The sequence below is a fragment of the Megachile rotundata genome, chromosome 7 (assembly GCF_050947335.1).
Source record: "Megachile rotundata isolate GNS110a chromosome 7, iyMegRotu1, whole genome shotgun sequence".
NCBI classification, from domain to species: Eukaryota; Metazoa; Arthropoda; class Insecta; order Hymenoptera; family Megachilidae; genus Megachile; species Megachile rotundata.
In genome coordinates, this window is record NC_134989.1 from 5,872,733 (window position 1) to 5,897,595 (window position 24,863).

The 24,863-nt window shown below is 32.9% G+C and overlaps 1 protein-coding gene across 3 annotated transcripts in view; it reads right to left on the reverse strand.

The window, feature by feature from the left end:
• Positions 1–7,670: 7,670 nt before the first annotated feature.
• Dad (Daughters against dpp) overlaps positions 7,671–24,863 on the reverse strand; it is a 145,260-nt gene continuing 128,067 nt past the window's right edge. For all 3 annotated transcript variants that reach the window (XM_076533233.1, XM_076533235.1, XM_076533234.1), the window contains 2 exons: positions 18,937–19,137; positions 7,671–17,819 (listed from right to left, as the gene is read on the reverse strand). In XM_076533233.1, the coding sequence (XP_076389348.1) occupies positions 17,470–17,819; positions 18,937–19,137 (551 nt within the window). In that variant the 3' untranslated portion in view covers positions 7,671–17,469. The remainder of the gene's footprint in view (positions 17,820–18,936; positions 19,138–24,863) is intronic.

Here is a 24,863-nt window from a genome sequence, read left to right on the forward strand (position 1 = left end):
AACTATTTTGTGACATTTTTTATGTTTTCCGGAACGACTGCTGATTTTGGGCAACCAGACCGTTCAGCATCATCGGTGCTTGTATGACCGCGTTTAAATTCAGCATACCAGTCAATGATAGTTGATTTCCCTGGTGCAGAGTCCCTATAATGCTTATGAAGTCACTTTTTGGCTTCAACAGTATTTTTTCCGATTAAAAAACAGTGTTTAATCAACACACGAAATTCCTTTCTATCCATTGTCTTCAAAATTACGAAACTGGGGGTACTAAAATGACTGTAACTTCTAAATTATTGGTCAGAATACCATGAAATTTTGATACGTACTGTTTGAAGGTTAGTATTATTCGAAAATAACGTGGGTCTGTCACCAGTGTCGCCATATATGTGTCAGACCGGGGACTTATTGAGTGATGTGTTATGTTATTTCCCACTTCTAAAAATTGCATATTTCTTGTCTAAAAGCAGCATTGAAGATATGCATTAGATTGTATACGTCTGTTTATTTTATCGCACTCTCACGGTGCCTAATTAGACTATTCTATTTTGTTAATTAAACGTGCAAAAGAAAAAGTGAAGAGGAAATAATATATCTACATAACTTTTAGAATGATTTGAAAAGCAGAAGCTAACTCTTAAGAAGATTAAGCAAAACGAATATCATTGAATACGAACGATTCATAATGTAAAATCAGTCACATCACAAATTAAACCCTTCCCGTGCCATTTATTTATCAAATGCGTCAGTCAAGACTAACTATTCAGAACTATAACATTAAAACGAAAAAAGAAAAGTTCTGTGTATTTTATATTCAGGCATCCTTGATGATGCAACTTATAGTTGGACCTAAATTTCAAGTTGAAGAGTATTCAAAATTTGAGTAAGGTTTGTCACATATGAACTGTACGTACGTCACGAGTGAGATTCGTCAAAGCACGGGAAGAGGTTAAACATTCTTTCATATTTCAAACATACATCGTTTATTTAAGACTCGGTTTTACCAAGCAATTTGAAATAAACCAGCGATATGAGAACCAATCATAATCATTAGCGACTCCGTTCCAACAAATATGGTTACGTCGATTAACATCGCAAAATATATCAGAAGATTTTTGGCAATTGGATGTTGTTCTGTGTCAATGAAGAATTCCGCATCAACTGGAAACTTTACTGTGCGAGATTCGTTTAATGGTAAAATTTTGTCCAAAATAATAGGAGAAACGTGGTATAGTATCATCATGCACGCGGAAGGGTAAATAAAGCCTGAAAAACTTATTATCTAATACACTGTATTAGATTCAGAGTTTCAAAGCATTCAAGATTTCTCTCACTCGCAAAAATTATTACTGAACGTTTGCCGTGAGAGGCGTTCACCTGCATGATTCGAAGTAGCGTTTCATTATTCATCTTCCAATGAAGCCTGATTTGATCTAGAAATCCTTTTACCTGCATTTTACAATAATTAGATAAATGTTCTGTTAACTGGACTCAGTTTCCATAGGGAGCTTACATCGTTCATTAGATACCAGGTTATGTGGTATCTTGTACATGCGACCAGTGTCAAGGTTAAAAATGATGCTAACCGTAGCAGATCAAACAGATTTCTCTCTATAGTGAAGAAAGCTAAAATCTAGAATATTAGTCCTGTCACGTGTTGTTTGAGAAATTCAGAGTCAAAGCTTACAAAATAGTTTTAACCCTTTGCACGAAAGTAATTTGACTGTTTGCAAAAAGCAACTTTAAAACTTATTTAAAAAGTTATATGAATTCTTCTGAGGTTATTATTTCTCTACCAATAATTTCCACTATTGTTTGTTTCACTGTGTTTATACACCCCACGTGTCGTATTATAGAATCGTTTAAAAAATGCTTATTTTAAATTATTGTATTAAATAAAATGGTAACTGAGAATCACCTCTTAAGCGCAAAGGGTTAAGAATGTCCGAACACGCGTTAACGGGTGAAATAAAAATTGATTTTCTGGGCTTAATAGGCAATAAAATGAATAACTTATTTAGCAACAATTGCTTTAAAATGTCTAAAGAACCATACTGCGTCGTCAAAGTTGTGAAATATTACTTTTTATATTTTTCTTTAACGCGTGTACGGGTACGCTTTTTCGGTTTAGTCCGCAGTTTCGCCGCTAGATGGCGCCACAAATTTTCTCCATAAAATGACATTTTTTTTATTTTTTTTATTAAAGCTTTCTGGAAATTTTTGCTGCTTTATTTTGGTTCTAATGCGATCACATAACACTTTCCGAGCCTCAGAAGTACTCAAAGTTCGCCAATTTTCGAGAAAATCGCATTTTTATGTTTTAGTAGTTCCAACTTTCACCGCTAAATGGACGCCAATTTTTTAGTCCATGTTTTGGACTATTTTTCTATTTTCTTTTCTAGCGCTCTGAGGCGGTTCATGTGGCATTATGTAGATTCTAGAGAGGTCGCAGAACAATTTCTGACCCTCAGAAATACGTAGAATTGCCTAATTTCGGAGAAATTCGAAATTCTAGTTTTTCGTAGTTCTGCCGCTCGCCGCTAGATGGCGCCACCTGTACCGTTTTGGACCGAATTCTATAAAAATTGATTTTCTGCCTTTATTAGGCATCAAAACGCATCAAACCCTAATAGAAATTTGTTTCTAAATGCCTCAAGAACCATACTACGTCGTCAAAGTGCCGAAATATTGTACTTTGCATGCGCAGTAGAATTGACAGGCGGTTCCTGAACGTATAGCAATGCTGACACAAAATAGTTAATTACTGATTACCCGAACATTATTTATGAACTTTTATGATCGAACCATGTAAATAGTGCATTGCTGACCATTCTTCAATCATAAAAGTGCACAAAATATATCCACAAAACGTGTAATTCATTATTCAAAATGACCTCGTGCATACCGCTTGTCACCGTGGCTGACCTTAGGTTATTAGTTAATAACTAATTAATTTCATTAAATATCTGATCAAATATGATACTAGAAAGTAGCTGAGGGGGACTGAACATTCTTTTATAATAAAAGTGCTTAGACGGTGATCAGAGAGTGAGTAATTAACGATTTTGCATACTCATTATCGTGTACATTCCTCCTGCGCGCCGTCCGCGCATGTCACGAAGGAATAATAACCGAAAAACCATATTCCGTAGACTTTAATGCAAAATTGAATTTGCTTCCGCTTATGTAGTTGACTTTTCAACTTTTTTGTCCACGTTTTTCTCTTGCACCACTCCACAATTCATCCGGATGACACGGTTGACTATTTTTGCTTTAGCGAGAAATTTACTCGCTCGCTCAACATCGTTAGGTTAGGCAGCTCAATCAAACAGACCTAGTTACAATTTTAATTTTAATACATGTTCTTGAATTAAGGTTTGATTACCGAATGAACAGTAAACGATTTTGTTTTTAAAGTGAAACTGAATTCTATGAAACTACGATTGCTTTAAACATTATTCATTTGTTCTCCAATACAAATAGAACTCTCCTTAATCGACGACCTTGATAACAGAACTCATTTTGACCGATGACTCTGATAATCACCATGGAGTATAGGATTTATTGAAAATGATACGCATATAAATACATCAAGAAAAAAAAAACAATCCTTTAAAAAAATCGCCACAAATACTGTTAACAGCGCCATCTAACAACAAACTACTGAACTATGATGAACACGTGTAAGTACCGACCGGATTCTGTGGGTAATTAGTTGACTACACTTCAACGGTAATATACCATCAGCGAAGTTTCTATTGTAGTTCCGCGTATCACTACTAGATGTCGCTATGTCAAACCGGCATGTGGCGACTGTATCGACAGCGACACACGCGCCCTCTGGAGCAGTTCCTATTTTTAGTTACTTTTTATTTCTTAGGTTAAGTTGTAAATAGTAGTTGGTAAGACTAGTTTATAAGGAACGTGGCGCGAAAAAGAAGAGCGTCGCTCCTCCACTTCGTGTATAAAAGCGAAAGAGTTAACACGTGCGCGAATTAAAAAAAAGTGCAATACTTGCAAATAGCAAGAAAACGTCGTTGTACATTATTTACTACACCGTGCTCTCCTTCACGAACCTCAGTCCCCACAGGCACATTTAATTAACACTAGATTTACGGACGTTCGATGATCACTTTTATTTAAATTTACCTAAAGTAGAAAAATAAATAAATTGCAGATGATATGTGAAGTGCCTAAATCATTGATTCTTTTGCTGAAAGTTGATGAAAGTTGACATTTTTACAAAAATTTCTTAACAAATTCTGTCATCTAAAATAGACCTATTATCCGTCATTTATTAAGTTATACATGGTGTGTTCCATAAGTAATGCGAAGGAAATTCCTGAGCCGCTCCTGTTGGTCGGAGGGGGTTCAGATCACGTGCGTTAGATGCGGGAGACCCTTAGCTTTCCAACGAACCCGGTCCCAGGGCTCTCCGAGCTGTGAAAGGGACAGGACGTTAATTTTTGCGACCCCCTGTTTGGTGACCATGTCACGGAGAAAATGGAGTCGACGATCGGAACAACGATACGCGATAAAGCTTTTGTGCTAAACTAAACAAATCTCTTGAGGAGACAAATAAAATGATTCGTGAGGCTTATGGGGACTCTGTTCTGTGGTATTCACAAGTTTCGAGGTGGTTAAAGACCTTTAAGGAAGGGCAGGAAGAGGTTCGCGACGATCAACGCTCCGGGCGGCCACAAACCAGCAAAACAGTCCGTCAAACAGTCCATAAAGAATTTCTTCCTGAAAAATAGACAGTTAACACCGCCTACTAAGTGAATATGCTGGAAAGACTGCGAAAAAGGGTTGTCAGGACGAGAAAACACATCTCCGGTACCTGAATACTGCATCACGACAACGCGCTTTGCCACAACGCGCTGCGAGTACGAGAGTTTTTGACCCAAAACCAAGTGTTAACGCTTCCCCAACCCCCCTATAGTCCTGACCTGGCACCGGCAGACTTTTTCTTGTTCCCCCGGATCAAGACACCCCTGAAAGGAACGCGTTTCTCGTCCGTACAAGACATTCAAGCGGCCGTGACCGAGGCCCTAAAAGCGGTTCCGGAAAACGCATTCCAGGAAGCGTACCGTTTATGGCAGCGTCGCTGGCAAAAATGTGTAGATGTCCAAGGGCAGTACTTTGAAGAATTTTAAGTATTTGTAAGAATTGGTACAATAAATTCCTTTAAAAAAAATACTTCGCATTACTTATGGAACACACCATGTATGTATGAAAAGCGGTGAAAATAAAGAAAAATTTATCAACAATCATTATGTATTTATTGCTACCTAACACACCCAACAGAATAAAAATTTACATATTCGAAAGAGAGAATTTGCATCAAGAGAACATGAGAATTCCTGGAACTTGACGTCATGAAAATTCCAAGAAGTGGCACGAAAGATACCTCCTCACAACTTATGTTCTCCTGATACACATTTTCAAAATTGGTCGGTGGAATTTCAAAAATCGCACCCGAAAGAATTCTTGAAGTAATGTTATGAAAATTCCATGAAGCACAAAGAATACCTCCTCATAATGCATGTTCCGCTGGTACAAATTCTGAATATTTTGTTTCCTATTTTTTATTTTTGAAAACTTGGGGCAATTTCTGGAGATCGGAATGACAGGATTTATAAGTTTGGAAATATGCAAATACATGTTTGTATTCATATTTATTTTCAAACAGTTTTGTACATCAAATGACTTAATATATTTTATTAATAGATAGATACACTATTAACACTTAATTGTAGGACGAAATTATCATAATAGTATGTACATATTAGTGTGCGCTGTAGTACAGGGTTTTGCAGAAAGCTCATAAAAATCAGTTATGAGAATAAAGATAATGTAGTAATTAATTTGCTTCTAAAAAGTTAAAGAAAACTGTAAGTTATAGAAAAAAATATGATGAATACACATAAATCCGACGATTGCTTTCATACGCTGTATTAAATGCCGTTCACATTATGCTGTTTTGACATGTACTTGCCTATTCTGAACGATCCCTTATGCAGGTTCGTCGCAGCGCCATCTAGCAGTGATACGCGGAATTTTAATTAAATGTCGTTCACATTAGGCTATTTTGACAAGTACTTGCCTAATCTGAACGCCCCCTTATGCAGATTCGCCGTAGCGCCATCTAGCAGTGATATGCGGAACTACAATAGAAACTTCGCTGATGGTATATTACCGTTGAAGTGTAGTCAACTAATTACCCACAGAATCCGGTCGGTACTTACACGTGTTCATCATAGTTCAGTAGTTTGTTGTTAGATGGCGCTGTTAACAGCATTCTTGTGGTGATCATCAGAGTCATCGTCGATCAAGAAGAATTTCATTTTCAAGCCATCGATAAAGAAGATTTCTATTTATATTTGACATTCAATTTTATTGTTCAATTGTATATTTTAAAAAGAAAAACGTTCGCTATTCATTCCTTAATCAAATTTAAATTCAGCAACACGCATTTCAAAATCAATATCAATAAATCAGTTATTTTTGAAGTTTTAATCTATTAACTAATTTTAAATATAGAGACGCATTCTCTATATTCTGTGGTGATCATCAGAGTCGTCATCGGTCAAGAAGAATTCTATTTTCAAGCCGTCGTTAAAGAAGAATTTTACTTGTATTTGACATTCAATTTTATTTATGTTCAATTGTATTTCTAAAAGAAAAACGTTCGTTATTCATTCCATAATCAAATCTAAATTCAGAAACACACATTTCAAAATCAATTTCAATAAATCAGTTATTTTTGAAAGTTATAATTATTTGACTATTTTAAATATAGAGAAACACTCTCTATAATTTGTGGCGGTATTTTCAAAAGATTATTTCCCTTTTGTTGATGTATTTATATGCGTATCATTTTCAATAATTCCTATACTCTATGATCATCAGTGTCATCGGTCAAGATAAGTTCTGTTATCAAAGCTGTCGATCAAGAAGTGTTCTATTTGTATTTGTGAACAAATGATTAATGTTTAAAGCAATCGTCGTTTGATCAATTTTATTTTAAAAAACAAAATCGTTTGCTATTCATTCTGTAATCAAACCTAAATTCAAGAACATGCATTAAAATTAAATTCAGAATCAATTCCAATAAAATTAGTTATTCTTGTGAAGTTATTAATTAATTGATTATTAATACTAAACTTACCGACATATAATGTGTACCTAATTTGAAATTAAAAATAAAGTTAAAAAATAAATAAACAAACGACGAAACATAAATTAGTACACACATTTAGCCTTTTCTCCATATGCCGATGTCTTCTCTATTCTTATATTCTTCATATCCTTATATCTCTCATATGTTGATATCCCCTCTATCCATATACCACGTATCTCTAATCTCTCCATGTCCTATATCCTTCATATCTCTTTATCCTTCATGTTCCGCATGTTTCTATAATATAGCCCCATATCCTTACATCCCCCATTATGTACGTCCCATATCTCTATATTCTCCATATTCCACATGCTGCATAATACATATGTATATTCTCCGCATTCTTACCTCCCCCGTACATCTACGTCCCCAAATCTCTACATCCTCCACAATTTTCTATCCACACATTCCTTATACCCCTAAATTCCGCAAATCTCCAAATTCTGCAAAAAGGGAATAGTTTCACAGGGATAATCAAAAAACTCTCATAAAAATTTGCAGTTTCATATATTTCTTTCTTTCGTACAAATGAAAATGGAGAATTTGTTTCTAGCTCGATACACAATTACTATAATAATCATTAATAAATAGTATTACGGTGAAAATAACATTACAAGTTCTCGAGTAGGTATCTAATAATATCGTTATTTCGTTACACTATCACTCTTACTCGGTACTTTTATTATTCTTTACTATATTTACTAGTTACAATTGTTGTCATTATCCCTTCGTCGATCGTATCTTAACTGTATCATTATTAACAATTGTAATAATAGTAATAATAGTAATAACATTGCTGGTATCATCATTGGTGTAATTCAATATTTACAAACAGGTTGTTTCAAAATAAATGGCACAGAATCATTCTCTTGAAATGGAAATTTAAAATGATATCAAATTTTTTTTTAGTTTCACAGGGCTTTCTTAACCCATTCGAGACCGATTGCACACCTTGTGCATTTAATGTGCAATTAATTTCCGAAGCCATATGACCAGTTGCACACCAGGTGTGTAATAAGTAATAATGAGTAGTATGAATAATAAGTAGTAATGAGTAACTATCAGTAAAAAATATCATTCTGAGTAAAATAGTTGTCGAGGTAAGATCTTATATTAGACACATAATGTTCAATGTGCTCCTCCCAATAAAAATAAAAATATTCTATAGTTAACTAGTTTTTGTTGTTAAAAATGAATAATATGAAGAAAAAAAGCTTCGTTCCTGAGGACCGTGTTCGAAATAAATTGCCGTCTCGAATGGGTTAATTAAACTCTAAGACTTGTTACTACTCTCAGTTCAATTTTAATAACATATGATTATTTATAGAATTTTAACAAATGTAGTTATAAATATTAAATATTACTAAACCTTGATATTATAATTTATATAATTACTAAAATAATTTATATAATTTTATATTTATGTGTCTACATAAATTCTTGTACAATTTGCCATTGAAGAATTTTTAATTTCTGCATTTACTTTTAAATATTTTAAATAATATTCATAAATATTATTAATCATTTAAATTATTCAAATATTATTAAACTGCGATATTAATAATCAAACAAATTTCATTCTCGCATAATTAAAAATTGTCTTCGTTAATTTTCTTAAATAATTTTCTGAATTCAGTTCACAAAGTTCAGAAAAGTAATATAATTTTTTTAGAAGGAATGCAAACTCTGTCACGTATTTAACGACAACCTTATATACAATTGCGCTTATTTATTGTATTCATATTCTACAACGTAATTACGTTATGTACATTATTTACATCAAAGCTATTTATATAATAAAAAGCTTACCGTATATATAATATTTTTTTTATACAGATAGATCAAGCAAAATTTGTTAGGACTAATAGACCACATCATGTTAGAAACCTCTAGCGTTAAGCGTCATTTTTATTATTCAATAATTATCAAAACGTTATACATTATAGTTTATTTATCAGACACACGACAAATTCGAAAAATTTAGGATTATTGAAACATTTTTTGTTTCAATAACACTATCAAAATTCTCAACCGATAAAAGGTTAGTTTTTGGTCACGTGAATCTTCTGTCACGTAAATCGCTATAAAGGCACTATATTTCACAGACAATCTCTACGGAGAAATAGAGAAAAAAGAAATGTAGAAATTGGTATATTTTCTACTTACAAGTTCATTAAATTTTTAAGTTTCGTCACAAATTTGTTAAGTTTTGAATTTTTTAATTTGTAATTTTTAAGTTTCTGAACGCGCAAATATTCGAATTTTTTAATTTGTAATTTTCAAATTTTTGAACACGCAAATATTCGAATTTTTTAATTTGTAATTTTCAAATTTTTGAACTCGCAAATATTCGAATTTTTTAATTTGTAATTTTCAAGTTTTTGAACTCGCAAATATTCCAATATTTTAATTTGTAATTTTCAAATTTTTGAACTCGCAAACATTCGAATTTTTTAATTTGTAATTTTCAAATTTTTGAACTCGCAAACATTCGAATTTTTTAATTTGTAATTTTCAAATTTTTGAACACGCAAATATTCGAATTTTTTAATTTGTAATTTTCAAGTTTCTGAACTCGCAAATATTCCAATTTTTTAATTCGTAATTTTCAAATTTTTGAACTTGCAAACTTTCAAATTTCGGAGTTTGCAAACTTTCAAATTTCAAGGTTTCCAAACTTTCAAATTTTCGATTTTGCAAACTTTCAAATTTCCGAACATATACAATTTCAAATTTATTCGTCTGTAACTTTCAAATTCCCAGACTTGTAAAATTTTAATCTTTTCAATTACCAACCTAGATTATTGTACAAAGAATATTTTGCAAAAGAAGTCATGAGAAAATATTGCTTCTTGGTTTTAAGATCTTAATAAAACAAATTCGTGATTCTCACATCTTTGGAAATTGAATATCTACTATCCTTGTCTCTTCTGGTCAATGCGCTATAAGAAAAACAAGAATGCACCGGAGACTTCAAAAATCCCCAGAAATCATATTCGAAGTATTCGGTGTTTATGTTGGATTCTTAACTTTATCTTGTTCAATTTAGAATGTGCAATGTATGCAAGGTGTTTCATAACACAAACATGGAGATATATGTATTTTTGGAAGAGTTTTGAAAATGAATTTTTTCTAAAATATAGTTAGATGTATCAAAACTTTGTTTTGTATTATTTAGATACTTTCGTGTGCAAAATCAGCGCCTTCCTGTTAGTAATTCGCAGTGAGGGGCAGATCAGTGAGAGACAAATTATGAAGATAAATTGCATACATATATTTACGAAAAAATTTTACTCGATTATTTAATAGTAATGAGTGAAATTCATATAAATTGACGTCTTGTTCCAAAAGTTTAAAATACCTCGTAATTTTTCATTGGGTTTGGTTTAGCAGTTGCTAGGCTTCAACTTTATATCGAATTAACGATGACGGTATCACTAAATTAAAACTAAATTCAAATTTAAATAATCCACGCATAAATTTATAAATATCTTTATTCTCAACTAATTATTACTCAAATCTAGACCCTTCTGATAGTTTGATAATTTTTACTTAAAAAAAAATGGTTCTAAAATAATTTATATACTTATATTAATTGTGCAATTATGTTTGCTAGGTTAACAAAACAAAATTGCAAATTATCAAAAGAACAAAACAATTTTGCAGTTAAATACTTCGTCATTCAATTTCCTACCGTCACATTTCAACATTATATAAAATTAGAATCAAATTTACGTCAAATACGTTTCAAGGAATTTTAAATGTTCAACGGAAGTGACGTCACGGCCACCATTATATAATTGAAGGTAACGATGCACTCTACAAAAATTCGCGCCGCAAATTATCAAATAAAATAATTTAGATTTTAAACTATAGAATGACACAATACAAATTGAAAATTTTATACAAGTACTTACGAAATTAATAGAACGCCGTTCGATGAATTTTACCGGTGACAGATGAGCAAACACAACATTCGATGCATTTGCACAAACTGCATTGCCTTTTTCGCTGTAGTTCATTGTGAAGAAAGAAACTGGAGAAAAATTTCGTTTAACGCAAAAGAAAACGAAGTAGTAAACGAAAAGAATTGAGGTTTATAGAGATATTTCAATACCGACTAAGTACCACCATTGTGCCGAATGTTATTGATTGAAATGTTTGTAAAACTGTGAACTATGTTCGGGCAGAGGTCGCTTATTTCATATTTAGATCAAAACTATACTTCGGTATCGTTTGTAGTTAATAGTTAACGTAGATAGATTCGTACTTTATATATTGTATCATTTTGGAAACGATGTAATTTTATTATTTGGAAATTTGGGAATTAGGAAATTAGGAAATACTGGAATTTCAAAATTTGGAAATTTGCGAAATTTAGAAAGATGGAAATTTGAAAATTAAAAATTGAAAATTTAGGGTGTTTGCAATTTGAATATTTGGAAATTTGGGGAGTGATTAATTTGAATATTTGGAAATTTAGGGAGTGACTAATTTGAAAATTAAGAAACTCAGAGAATGAGAAACTTGGACATTTAGGGAGTTAATAATTTGAAAGTTTGGAAATTTAGGGAGTGACTAATTTGAAAATTAAGAAACTCAGAGAATGAGAAACTTGGACATTTAGGGAGTTAATAATTTGAAAGTTTGGAAATTTAGGGAGTGACTAATTTGAAAATTAAGAAACTCAGAGAATGAGAAACTTGGACATTTAGGGAGTTAATAATTTGAAAGTTTGGAAATTTAGGGAGTGACTAATTTGAAAATTAAGAAACTCAGAGAATGAGAAACTTGGACATTTAGGGAGTTAATAATTTGAAAGTTTGGAAATTTAGCAAGTGTGTAATTTGGAAATAATGAAATTTATGGAGTGAGTAATTTGAAAATTTAAGGTGTCAGTAATTTATCAATTTTGAAAGTTAGGAATTAATAAATTCAGAGATTTAGGTATTAATAAATTCAGGAATTTAGATACTTATAAATTTGGAAATTTAGCAGGACGGAAATTTGGAAATTTGGGGACTTATAAATTTAGAAATTTAGGGAGTTCAGAATTTGGAAATTTGAAAAGTCAGAGATTGAGAAATTTAGCAAGATAAAAATTTAGGAAGATCCATTATTCCTTTAGGCAGATGAAAATTCAGAAATTTAAAAAGTTAGTCATTTGGAAAAAGGAATCAATAACTTAGAAATGTGACAACTTAGGATGTTAGTCGCTTTGAAAATTCCAATTCTGAAAATTTAGATATTTAAATAGTTGTAAATTTTAAAACATAGAAACTTAAAAACTCAAAAATTCAGAAATGTAAAAATTTACAAAGAAACTTGAAATTCTCAGATACTTTAAACTGCGAAATTTTCAATCCTCTAAATTGCGAAGTTAAAGCCATCAGCCATAAATGAATATCACTTCTCCATGACTACTGTAATAATCCAAGAATATTCTCTAACGATTGCAGTTGGTCGTGAAACAATTGCACTACTTCACGATAACCAATCTTAACAATATATTATAATTAATTTAATATGATAATGAACGATGCGAAAGCGATGAGTTCGCCTCAATTATGATGCAGGTAAAGGGTATTTTCTCCACTATTGTCATTTTTATATACAAACTAATTGTTTTATTTATTCCGTGAAAAGAATACGAATAAATATTTCGTCCGTCAAAATGTTTCTTTAACAATCGTCACCTAATATAACGAGACTACTTCCTTACGATCAGACTTTTCGGCAAAGTTTCAGATTTGCGTACGTTTAATTATAAAATATTGTTAAGTACACCGTTAAACTATACATCCTTTTCCGGCGTAGTGTCTGGGAGACAGCTTAGCGTCCCTTTGATTATCGAAAGCAGAAACGACCGAATCATTCGTCATCCGTTCATAAACAAAAATTTCACGGTATACAAAAAAAGCCCGTTCCGGTTGCGAATGGGGGTTATGTAACTCACAGAATACGTAAACTTATTTTTAATCGAATCTTTACGAAAGAAAATAAAATATTTGTACAAATTATATTGGGTCGCCGTGTTGCGCTGCGTGTTTTACTCGAAGGATCATTTTTTTCCAAGAAAAAATTCGTTTTCTACAACTGACCGCACGCGTTTTGGTTCGATGAGCCAACCTCGACTATAACAGCAAATTAGAGCCGTGAAAAAAGACTATAAAAAGCAACGTGGACTCTGACAGAATTACTTCTTGTCGTTACAATTTCTTTTATCAACGATTCTTAGGCCTGTACGTATTTATAATCGATTATTTTCACTGGATATTTCGTATTATTGTCGTTTCGAAGCTCCTCGGTGACTAACATTGCTTATATAACGGCACTTTAAAACAAAATGACAATAAATATTCGTACAATCGAGGCTTAGTTCAGATCTACATACAAACGTAACATTTGCCCGAAAAACACGCTGTTTATTTATAGTATAGTAAAAACGTACTATTACGTTTTCCATTGTCAGTGGAAAACAAAAATTCGGGCACTTTTAGACGAATATTTACAAACAATTTTTATACAATTGCGGTGCTTTGTGGGTGAAAGTATGTAGGTTTGAAGTAGGCTAATTTTTCATCTTTTTATGTAGGTATAGGCCTGAGAATCATTCCGTTGCAGTAGATATAGCTAGCTACCTATGAACATTTCTGTATACATACGTATACACATTAATATACATAACATTTAAGCGACAATATACGCATCACAATATATCTCGTTCGGCATGTTACACGGGAACACGTATGTACAGTGGTGTATAATTTTTGAACTTCTTTTAGTTAAATTAAATTAAGTACCATATGTGTTAACTGACTGATTATGAAAATTTTTAATGAAACCTTTTATTTAAGAAATTATTATTTCTATTTAGAAGTTATGAATTTAATAATTTGATAATTACTGTATTTATAAGTTTGAAAATTTATGTTTTTTTTTTATTTATAAGTTTAATCTAAAACCACTCTCATTTTTTTACAAATTCACATTTCTATATTTGCAAATTTCAAAACTTCTTAATTTCTAAATTTTTAAATTTGAAAGGTTGTAATTCAATTTGAAAGTTTTTAATTTCTCAGCTTGAAAAATTGTGCACCTTTGAACTTAGAAATTTCTAAACTTGAAAGGGAATTTGCAAATTTAAAAATTTGTATCTCTGTAAAGTTCTGAATTTAAAAGTTAGTAAGTCTAAAAATTTAAAAATTTATTAACCTAAGAAAAATATGAAAACCATTCTTCAAATTTCTAGTGGTTAAAAATTCTAAATTTACAAATTACTAAATTACATAATTTGAAAGGCTAAAATTCGCAAATTTACAAATTTATAATATTTCCAATTTCTAAATTTCAAAGATTGTGTATCTTTAAATCTAGAAATTTCTAAACTTGAAAATTTTTAACTTTAGAAAATTCTGAAATTAAAAGTTAATGAGTTTGAAAATATAAAAATTTACTAATTCAAAATAGTCACAAAACTATTCTTCCCATTCCTGAAAGCTCAAATTTTTAAACTTAAAAATTCCCAAATTTCTAAATTTAAAATTGTGCATCTGCCAACCTAGAAATTTCTAAATTTGAATATTTGAAATTTTGAAAATATCTAACTGATAATTTCTAAACTTGGAAAATTGCTAAATTTCTAAAGCTGCAAAAGTTGCAAATTTTCTAATTTCAAATTCAGAAGTCCTTTACTTCATAAACCTCTAAATTAAAAATTTGTAATCCTCATGAATTAAGAAATTTCCAAATTCTTAAATTCTTAAATATGAAACCTAACAGACTTTCAAATTTCTAAATTTAAAACTCAGCAGGTTTGCAAATTTGCAAATGAAACATGAAAATGTACATATTGGAAAACTTGAAAATTTGAAAATCTATCAATCAGAATACCTATTACTGATGAATTACTGATTCTTTTTCCTTACACCAATAGAAGCCCACCAATCCCACCACTGTGTACCCGTTTTCTACACCGACAAAAGCCATCGTACAAAAAAGTACCCGACGGCTCGAAAAATGAAACTACTCGATCAGTCGATTGTGTTTTATACATGCTTGCGTTGTGTATGCGTATGAATGAATACGTATGACTGGTGGTACAATGTTGCATCGTATGCACGTACAATAATCATCGCTGTCGAAAACTCTCGAATACAATCTTTCGTTATTTTTCCCCTCGCAGTCATTTTCGTGAATCCAAAACCCCGCATACAACGTGCTCTGTATCATATTCTCGCCCGGAGACGAACATTTCAACGAAGACTTTCGCGATAAAATTTGTAAAACTCCACTCGCTTACGCTACTTTCTGAGACTGTACAAAATTAACCGATTAAACTAGCATTATTTTCTTTCTTTATAAATTCAACGTCTTCTAGATTTTAGTCTATGGATCAAGCATACGTTTGCTCTTTGCGTACAATATACACAACAGTTTCAACAGATTCATTGCTTTTTTTATCATTTTCGTCGGTGCTTTCTATAAACGCGTTCCCGAAGAAAGGAAGGAAATAACAGACCTGGGTTTGAACTTTTATCACAGTACCATATAACTGTAGTACGAAGCTCTCAGGCATTTGGTACGAAACGTAGCTGATACGCAGATTGTTCACATTTTCTCGCATATTTGACACGCATACACGGACACATTCGTTTAACACACACACGCATTGCACCACGAAGGAAGCTGGGGAAGGCACAGTGTATGTACATATACGTATGTACAGCACCGAACGACGATCAGGGACAACTACAGTACTCGTGGTACACGATATTTGAACATCGACATTACATGATTATACAACTGATTGGCGACTTACAACAGAGAAAATCGGGAGAAGATTCGTTGGCTCGTCGCGTTTCTGACTAGTTAGGAACCTGCGATGAGATTCGTTTCGATTACTAGACGAGTTCACCGAGGTATCTCAAATCTAGTGAATTTTAATCGCTAGCCGAGCCGACAAATCTTCCTCCAACGTGAACGAAGGTATTACTACGAAATATCGTTTCTTTCTCATTTTTGAAGGTAACGCAAAACGCTAAGTACTTCGATTCTGTTGGCAGTGTTCTCGTTTCTTGATTAACTTTCGTTAAACTGATTTAATGTCCATGCGACGAGCTTGCGAATGCTCTTCAAACACCATTGACTAGACCTTACCGGAAGCCCGTGTTTCAGCTTCCTTGTAGTGCAATGATTTATTAATCGTAAACGAGGACATGGCCAGACAGTACGGATGTTAAGCTTAGGAAGAAAAGGAGACAATGTTACTCTTGCACTTTCTGTGATTTTAATGTAAATGTTATTCGTTCTTAACGCGAGACATGTAAACGGCGTCAAGCTCAGAAAACGTTAAATACCACTGACTAGACCTGGCGGAAGTGACCGCCTCACTTTTATATTTTTTTTGTGAAATCTCATTTAACGTTATCAAGAAAGTACAATAGTATTATTGACCAATCAAGAATATTGTGATACTATCAGGGTTGGATTAAGACCTTTGCTAACTGGGAAATTTAATTTTGGAGCTTTGAATCTCTGGGTCTTCAGATTCTTTTAACTTTGGATAGCTAGGATTTTTTGACTCCTGGAACTTGAGGATTTTTATATTTTTAAATTTTGGAATTTTGGAAGTTTAAGACTTCACAATTTTTTGAACTTTGGGACTTTTTGAATCTAATACATTGGAACTGTGGAATTTTTTACTGCAATATTTTTAAACTTCGAAACTTGAGATACTTTAGAATTTATGGACTTTCCAAACGTGATATTTTAGGATGTTAAAGTAGTGACTTCCTAGCTTCAAATATTTGGAAATTAAGCAATTCAGTTCTTCCTAACTTTCCCACTGTTAAGACCTTAGAAAATATCCACTCATGAGTATAAAATGGCGCCTCCTTCAAAGCATGTGTTGTTACATACTTAATCCAGCCCTGTGTACAATACAGTCGAGTGTTTTTGAAGTGATGAAGATCGAGTACCACGTAGAACTGCATATCCTCCGTTCGTAGGCACAAGAAACGCTCTTGTCGAATGATTCTTATTCTTTTAATTGGATGTTGTTCGTTTCAGTGAATAAAACGACGCTGTTCCTGGATGTATGGCGGCGTACTTTGGTAAGACTGCTGGCGGCGATCCACGTCGTTTGTTGAGTATCCGTTGGCAGCCTTTGGGACGGAGCTTCGTCGTTGCTGCGTCAGTTTCACAGATCGGTCCTCTTGGAGGACGACGAGGAGGAAGAAGAGGCGCAAACGGACGAGACTGAATACCATCACGATGAGTTGTAGGGATCACCTGCACGGTGCTAGGAGTACTTCGAGCCAACATGGACAAGAGGTCACTTCCTGTCTTGAGTACTTGGGTCCCCAGCCTTTGGCAAAGCTGATTCGGACGGAGTTGATATCGACGGGACCGGACGCGAATCCTGATGCCTGATTGCTTGTTCTCGTGTTGCCGTTGCCGTATGGAAGCTGCAGAATTTTGGTCCGGTCGAAAATGTTCAGACAAAAGCCGGGAGGCACGCGATAGACGAGTAACGTTCTAGACTCTGGGTCATCCAAAGTAGGCGAGTTCACGAAAATCGGGCTCTCAGATCTGTTGTACGCCCAGACGCCGTCTGCTTCTTGGCTGAGCATTAAACCTGTTGACAGACCAATTTACTTTATTAATTCATTTGCTGCGTTATGTATCAAAAGTAGACTATACGTGATTATTAGTAGGCCAAACACTAAGACTACAGATAAAATATATATGTAATAGTAACTACATAGAAACAAGGTTATGTACCAAAAGTAAGTAAATGTACATTGGATTATGAATCAAAAGTAGGTACACTAAGGTTACGGTAAAAACAAGCATGTAACAACAACTAGGCAGAAATAAGACTTTGTAGCAAAAGTAAGTAAACGTAAGATCGATTATGAACCAACAGTAGGTACACTAAGGTTACAGTAAAAAAAAGTATGTAAAAACAACTAGGTAGAAATAAGATCACTGTAGTAAAGTTGTGTACCACAAGTAAATGTATGTTCAATTATAAACCAAAAGCAATCGCAAATTAAACTATAAACAAAAAGCGAGTGCATGTATCAAAAGTAACAAAAGGCTGATTTATATCAGGTTAGGTTAAAATTATATTGAATTTAGTTATGTAAGAGTGTATGTACCCAAAGAGGGTAAAGGCTGTTTATGTCAGTAAGTTAAAGTAAGTTAAAGTTATGTTGAGTTAGGTTATGTCACGGCTGTGTTAGAGTAGGTCACGGTTAAGTTAAGATAATTTATGTTAAGTTGGATTATGTTAAAATTATATTAGTTTAGACAAGCTGAAGTTACTGTCAAGTTAATTTAAGTTATATTAGGTTAGTTAATGTAGTTAATCTAAATTATATTAGATTCGATTAAAATAAAGTTATGTCAAGTTTGATTAGGTCAAGGTTATGTTTGATTTATGTCAGGTTAGTTATCAGGAAAGTTATGTCAGGTTTGGTTAGATGAAAGTTAGGTAAGTTACGTTAAGTTACATTTAAAGTTATATTAAAGTCAGTGTTATGTTATGCTGATATAACTGAGTTAGATTAAATTAGATAAGTATTTTATTGGATAATTAAGACATTGTCAATTAAGCTTGTTTATAGTTGTCGCTTAAGTTAAATCGTTAATTTTTAAATGTTTCTACAACATCAGCATTCTGATATAATAACTGAAATTTGTATGAAACCGCACTTGAAAGGAATCTAAGAAATAATTAAAAATCTTACCAAGGCCAATTTTACTTCGAGTCTTTTGGACCGCAGGTGGCGCAACATGATTCTCAGCTAATGTTGCTAAGCAAAGACCATCGCCATCATGGAGAGAATCGAAAACATTCACCGTTGAAGGTTCCACGGGGTACAAACGACCCACTCGACCACCTAGTTCCCAATATGCTAGTGTACACCATTCCTTCTGTCCTGTTTCACCTGGAACAAGACAATTACTGCATATTATATACACATAGTATCATTTAATAATAATTGCTAGAATATTAACATAGTAAGATTATACTGTATTTTATCAGGGTGAAATGATTAAATTGGGAAATATGAACGTTTTGTAATTTCATAACAAACTGACGGGAATGGAAGATTTTAGTACTGTGAGATTTGAGAAATGATAGTGTGTGAAGGTAGGAGATTTGAGGAATTTGGAGATTTTAGAGATGTGAGGTATTTAGAGGTTTGGAAATTTAGAAATTTGGATATTTAGGAATTGGGAAATTTGGGAATTGGGAAATTTGGGAATTGGGAAATTTGGGAATTGGGAAATTTGGGAATTGGGAAATTTGGGAATTGGGAAATTTGGGAATTGGGAAATTTGGGAATTGGGAAATTTGGGAATTGGGAAATTTGGGAATTGGGAAATTTGGGAATTGGGAAATTTGGGAATTGGGAAATTTGGGAATTGGGAAATTTGGGAATTGGGAAATTTGGGAATTGGGAAATTTGGGAATTGGGAAATTTGGGAATTGGGAAATTTGGGAATTGGGAAATTTGGGAATTGGGAAATTTGGGAATTGGGAAATTTGGGAATTGGGAAATTTGGGAATTGGGAAATTTGGGAATTCGGAAATTTGAGAATTGGGAAATTTGGGAATTGGGAAATTTGGGAATTGGGAAATTTGGGAATTGAGAAATTTGGGAATTGAGAAATTTGGGAATTGGGAAATTTGGGAATTGAGAAATTTGGGAATTGGAAAATTTGATAATTCAGAAATCCAAAGATTAATTTATAAATTTAAAAAAATAATAAACTTAAAAGTTTGCAAACTCAAACTTACAATAAATAAAAAATTTGCAAGATTTCAATATCTTAGCAAAATACTTGGAAGAACCGTGACCATTTTTTATATAAATGCGTCATAGCAAAGGGGTTAACAAACTGACCGAAACATATTCTCCGGCCGAAAGTTAATTAATTAAAACTGCTCGATAGCGTGAGCATCAAGAGGTTTAATCTGCTGTTTTTACGGAACAACTTCCACGAAATGTGATACAGAGGCATGCCACGAAACAAGATGAGATCTGTCATTAACGAGGAGTCTTTCTCTTTCTTGGTAAAAGTGTTCGTTCGTTCGGTGAGAGGCTGCGGGCGTATATATGTATGTACCTACATACGTATACGTGTATATACTATAATACAAGCGGTATCATAAAGGACTTGTTGCCGGAAAGTCCCACGCGCCTCGACAACCATCCTGGAGACGACGATGGCACCAGATTCGAGAGTAGACAAGACAGCAGACGGAAAAAAGAAAAAGAATCTACGACGTTGAAAGGCAGTATCCACATTTACAAATAAAAGATATAACTTTCAAATCATTAAAATATTGGCTATGAACGTTCAGACACTGCAAGTACCACTTCGTTGATTAAAAATTCCACCACTGCTAAACTTAATTACGATTGTACGAAACACTGACAAAATTAACTATGTCTTTCAATTTCAAGGATTTACGAGATTTTTGTTACGTTTTAACAACTCGCAAATTCTTAATTTCCCAAATTTTTAAATTGCTGACTCAAATATTCAAATTACAAAATTATTCAATTTATTTAAAATTGCATAGTTTTAGTTTTTCAGTTATTTCTAATAAAAATTTATCTTATGTATAATAACAATTTCATTACATAAATAATTTTATATAACACTTATTGCTATATTGTATATAAATTTTTTAATTTATTATATGTATAATAATAGTTTAATACATAAATTTATTGCATGCATAATAATTTGATATATGTTTTGTTGTATGTATAATGATAATTTTAATACATAAATTTATTCTATGTAAAATGTCATGAATTTACTTGTAAAAGTACATTTGTAAACTACAGAATATTTTCACTAACAATTTTAGTCATTTCTAAAAAATTATTAAGAAATTTAAAAGAAATTTTAAATTTCAAATCTTGGCGCCATTTAAGCGGAACTACAATTTTTGCAGTGCGTACAAATTAAATAAATAGAAATTGCGGAACATAGCAAACTATACATCTAATCGAAGAAAAAAAAGAAAAATTTATCCAATTGCTTCGTTTTAATCATTGATTAATTGCATCGACTGACATTCACGGGGAACATCGAACCATCCAGCGCAGATAAAAGGAAGAGCTAAGAGCATTACAGGTGAACCTGATTGGCCCGGTTTTATCGGACATCCTTAAAAAGAAACATCGAAAATGCTTTTAAAATATGCAAAACACCGGTGAAGACGAGCTCGCGTCCGACCAATAAATCGATCGAAACTTTTTGCTATAATTATCGTGTCGCCGCGACGTTGGCGCCCGAACCTACCCTAACCTGTTTCCACCATCGGAACGTGTTTACGCCATCTTTCAATGGAACCGCGAAGTTATCGCCGACTTCTCAGCAGTAGGTAATACCGTGTTAATTGTTGCCTCATAATTTACAATTCCGAGTCACGTTTCTCAACACTCCACTTTGAAATCATAGATAGTCGAGGAACTTGGAATGCGCGTGCAGTACCGTACGGTTATGAGTTAGGTAAACGGATTTTTGAATTTAGAAAGCTACGGATTTAAATATTATAGAAATTATACATTTAATTTAGATATTATAGAAATTATATAAGTTGGAAATTTACAAAGTTTCAAAATTAGGTTAGGAAATTGGTAAACGTGCAAATGCTCAAATTTAGAGATTTTGGAGAACTTGTAAATTTACGAAATATTCAAATTATTAATTCTTACATTTAGAAATGTATGAAGATTCAAAACTTTAGAAATCTGAAAATATGGTTAAACTTAAAAACATAAAATTATTAAAATTCAGAGATTTTGGTTTATGAAGTGCCGGATTTAAATTAGAACTCGGATTTTAAAATTTGGAGTATCTACTAAGATAGCTTTTGATTTCGAAGATCTGATAGGTACCGGTACTCAACGTGCCTAATGAGCATTATACGCTTATCTTCGTTAATCGTATGTTTATTAATTACATGTATGAATTGATTCAGGTATTAGCAGAAAATTCGTACGTGACAAAACACACGAATAGAGAGACATTGATGTCATATATGGCACACAGATAAATACTTCCTAAATAGAATTTGTAAAGAAATCATAAGTGTACATTCCTTTCTTCAAAATAAATTGTAACATCAAAGGATGTCAATTTTAGTTAAACTGAAATATTAAATATCCTTCAAATTTTCCGTTTAATTTCAATGGTTTAAAGAAGATCGTTTACATGCAAAACCATGTATAGAAAAACCTATAACAATATAATTTATTAATGTACAAAAATGTGTTTAAGTTTTAGGAAATATGTTTAAATAAATTATAGCGCATAGACATTCTTACTGCGCATGCGTTAACTAGTACGCATGTGCATTACGTATTTCTATTCGAAAAAATATATAACTTTCTTTCGTACTGAATATTTTAATTTTAACAAACAGAACTAGGTTTATAGTAACTTTTTAGGACTTTAAAACAATCTTATCTGTTCAACTTCATGTTATTTATTCAATTTGAAACAATCTTATTTAATTTAACTTAAAATCCTAATTTCTGAGAAATTCAATTTTCAGAGTTGAAAACTAAGTTTACAAAGCTTTCTCAAATTTAGAAAAACCAAGTTTGAATTTTTGAAAAACGATTCACAGATTGTTAATTAATACATACAAATTTTGAATATTTATAAATACAATTTTAATGTTTCGTTAGTGCATAAAATTCTTTTTCACGAAATTTGAGTTTCTCAAAAACAAAACTTGATGGGGAGAGACGATTCGTAATTCGATAATAGTTGCATGAGAACTTTAAATATTTTCTACAAATATAGTATTAGTGTTTTTAGTGTAAAAAATTCTTTTTCATCAAACTTGAATTTTTACAACAAAACTCGATGAAAAGAAACAATTCGTAGTTTAATGCTCATCTCATAAAAATTTGGAAGAATATCTATCGCAAACACAATATTAGCGTATAATCCATGTGCAAAAATTCAGTTTCAAATCCTAATTTCTTTAAAATAAAGTTTAACATAAGTATGATTTACAGTTCTATAATTTAGCTATTCATCCACGATAATTCGACAGGATACTTATTACAAACACAGTGTTTCCTTAAATTCCGTTTCATTCAACCCTTTCTCCAACAAAACAAAAAGTTTGCCGAACAAACGAAACAAAATTTGAACGAAAGAACGATATACATTTGGATCGGTATCTCAAGTTGACTCGCTATCGCACAGTGTCGGTGTTTTTTAGCGTGCATGTTCGTAGGGGTCTGTATGACGGTGATCGCTAGCGGAGGCTGAATTTAGAGGTTAAGAAGTCAGGAAGAAGAGTAGGAGAAGGTGATGGAACACGGGTGTGTCGAAGTATACGTCCTAGTGTGGTTGTGTGCGAGGGGGGGAAGTGACGGGGCGGGGCGGGGCCCCTGCTTCCACCAGATAAAAATAGATATTACGAGTTTACCGCGGCGCCAAGATTGCGGGGTATCGCGACGATTACGTCATCGGTAGTAGCGCGAGTGGTTGGAGCAAGGACGCTTGTCGCGTCGCCCGCCGCCGTCGCCGCCGTCGCCGTCGCCGTCGTGCCCGTCGTCGTCGTCGTGGCGAACCACGAATTTTCGTGTCTATCTATGATCATCCGCAGCCAGCTTTTAGCTGTTTTCAACAAACCCGTCCTGCGAGACGTTGAATCATGGCGCCCCGTCTAGTAAACGCGCGTGCGGTTACCTATCTCGCTACCGTTCCTTCTCAACACTTTGTCTGCGGGAAACTAGGGTCACCGATTTATTCGAACGTTGTATGCCGGATAAGAAAGTTATTGTACAGCTTGATTGATCGATGTTAACGAGAAACATATTGCAACTTCTGTTGTAGATTTATGGGATACTTTTTCAGTCAATTATGCGGCATCCGAGTGACGGGTAGCGTTACATTGGGTGAAAGCGTTTCTTGGTACGATCTTTTCAAATCTTTCAGCAATACTTTTGTAAATTCTTTAGAAAATTGTATTTTATTTCTGCGAATAAAGTGATTTATCATATTTTTGATTTACAAATCCTTATTTTCAAATTTTTAAATAAGTTAGGATAACTCACTAACTTTGATACTCTTAAATATCAAATGTCTAAAATTACATATTCTTTCTAAAGTCTAAACTTTCAAAACTCCAAAATAAAATCCCACTCCCATAAATATAAAAATTTCTAACGCAAATATTTTTTAAAAACGAATAATTCCTAAGAAAAGAGATAAGCAACATTAATTTAAAATAAAGCACTCCGCACGTCAAACATTTCTAAATAAGGTGTACAAATTGTTGTACACTTGACTTGAAGCTTGTTTAAAATGAATGATGCTTTAAACTCACTATGTTATTACGTCAACAAAATTTTTTTCTTCGTTGTAAATTTAAATTTGCGTTTATGGCTCACTGGAGAAGCTGACATCGTTGTTTGCAATTATGCAACCCTACGCTCAAATTAAACTTACCGATCATTAACGAAAATTACAAGCTTCTACGAAAAGTGAAAATATCATACCAGGTGCAATCTCAGCCTCTGTTATTTTCTTATTACAACTTCGACTATTATAAATGTAACTATAAAGCTTTCGACATTGCTTGCTGCCAATTTACTTCAATGTCCAGATTAAAATTTATCGTTCA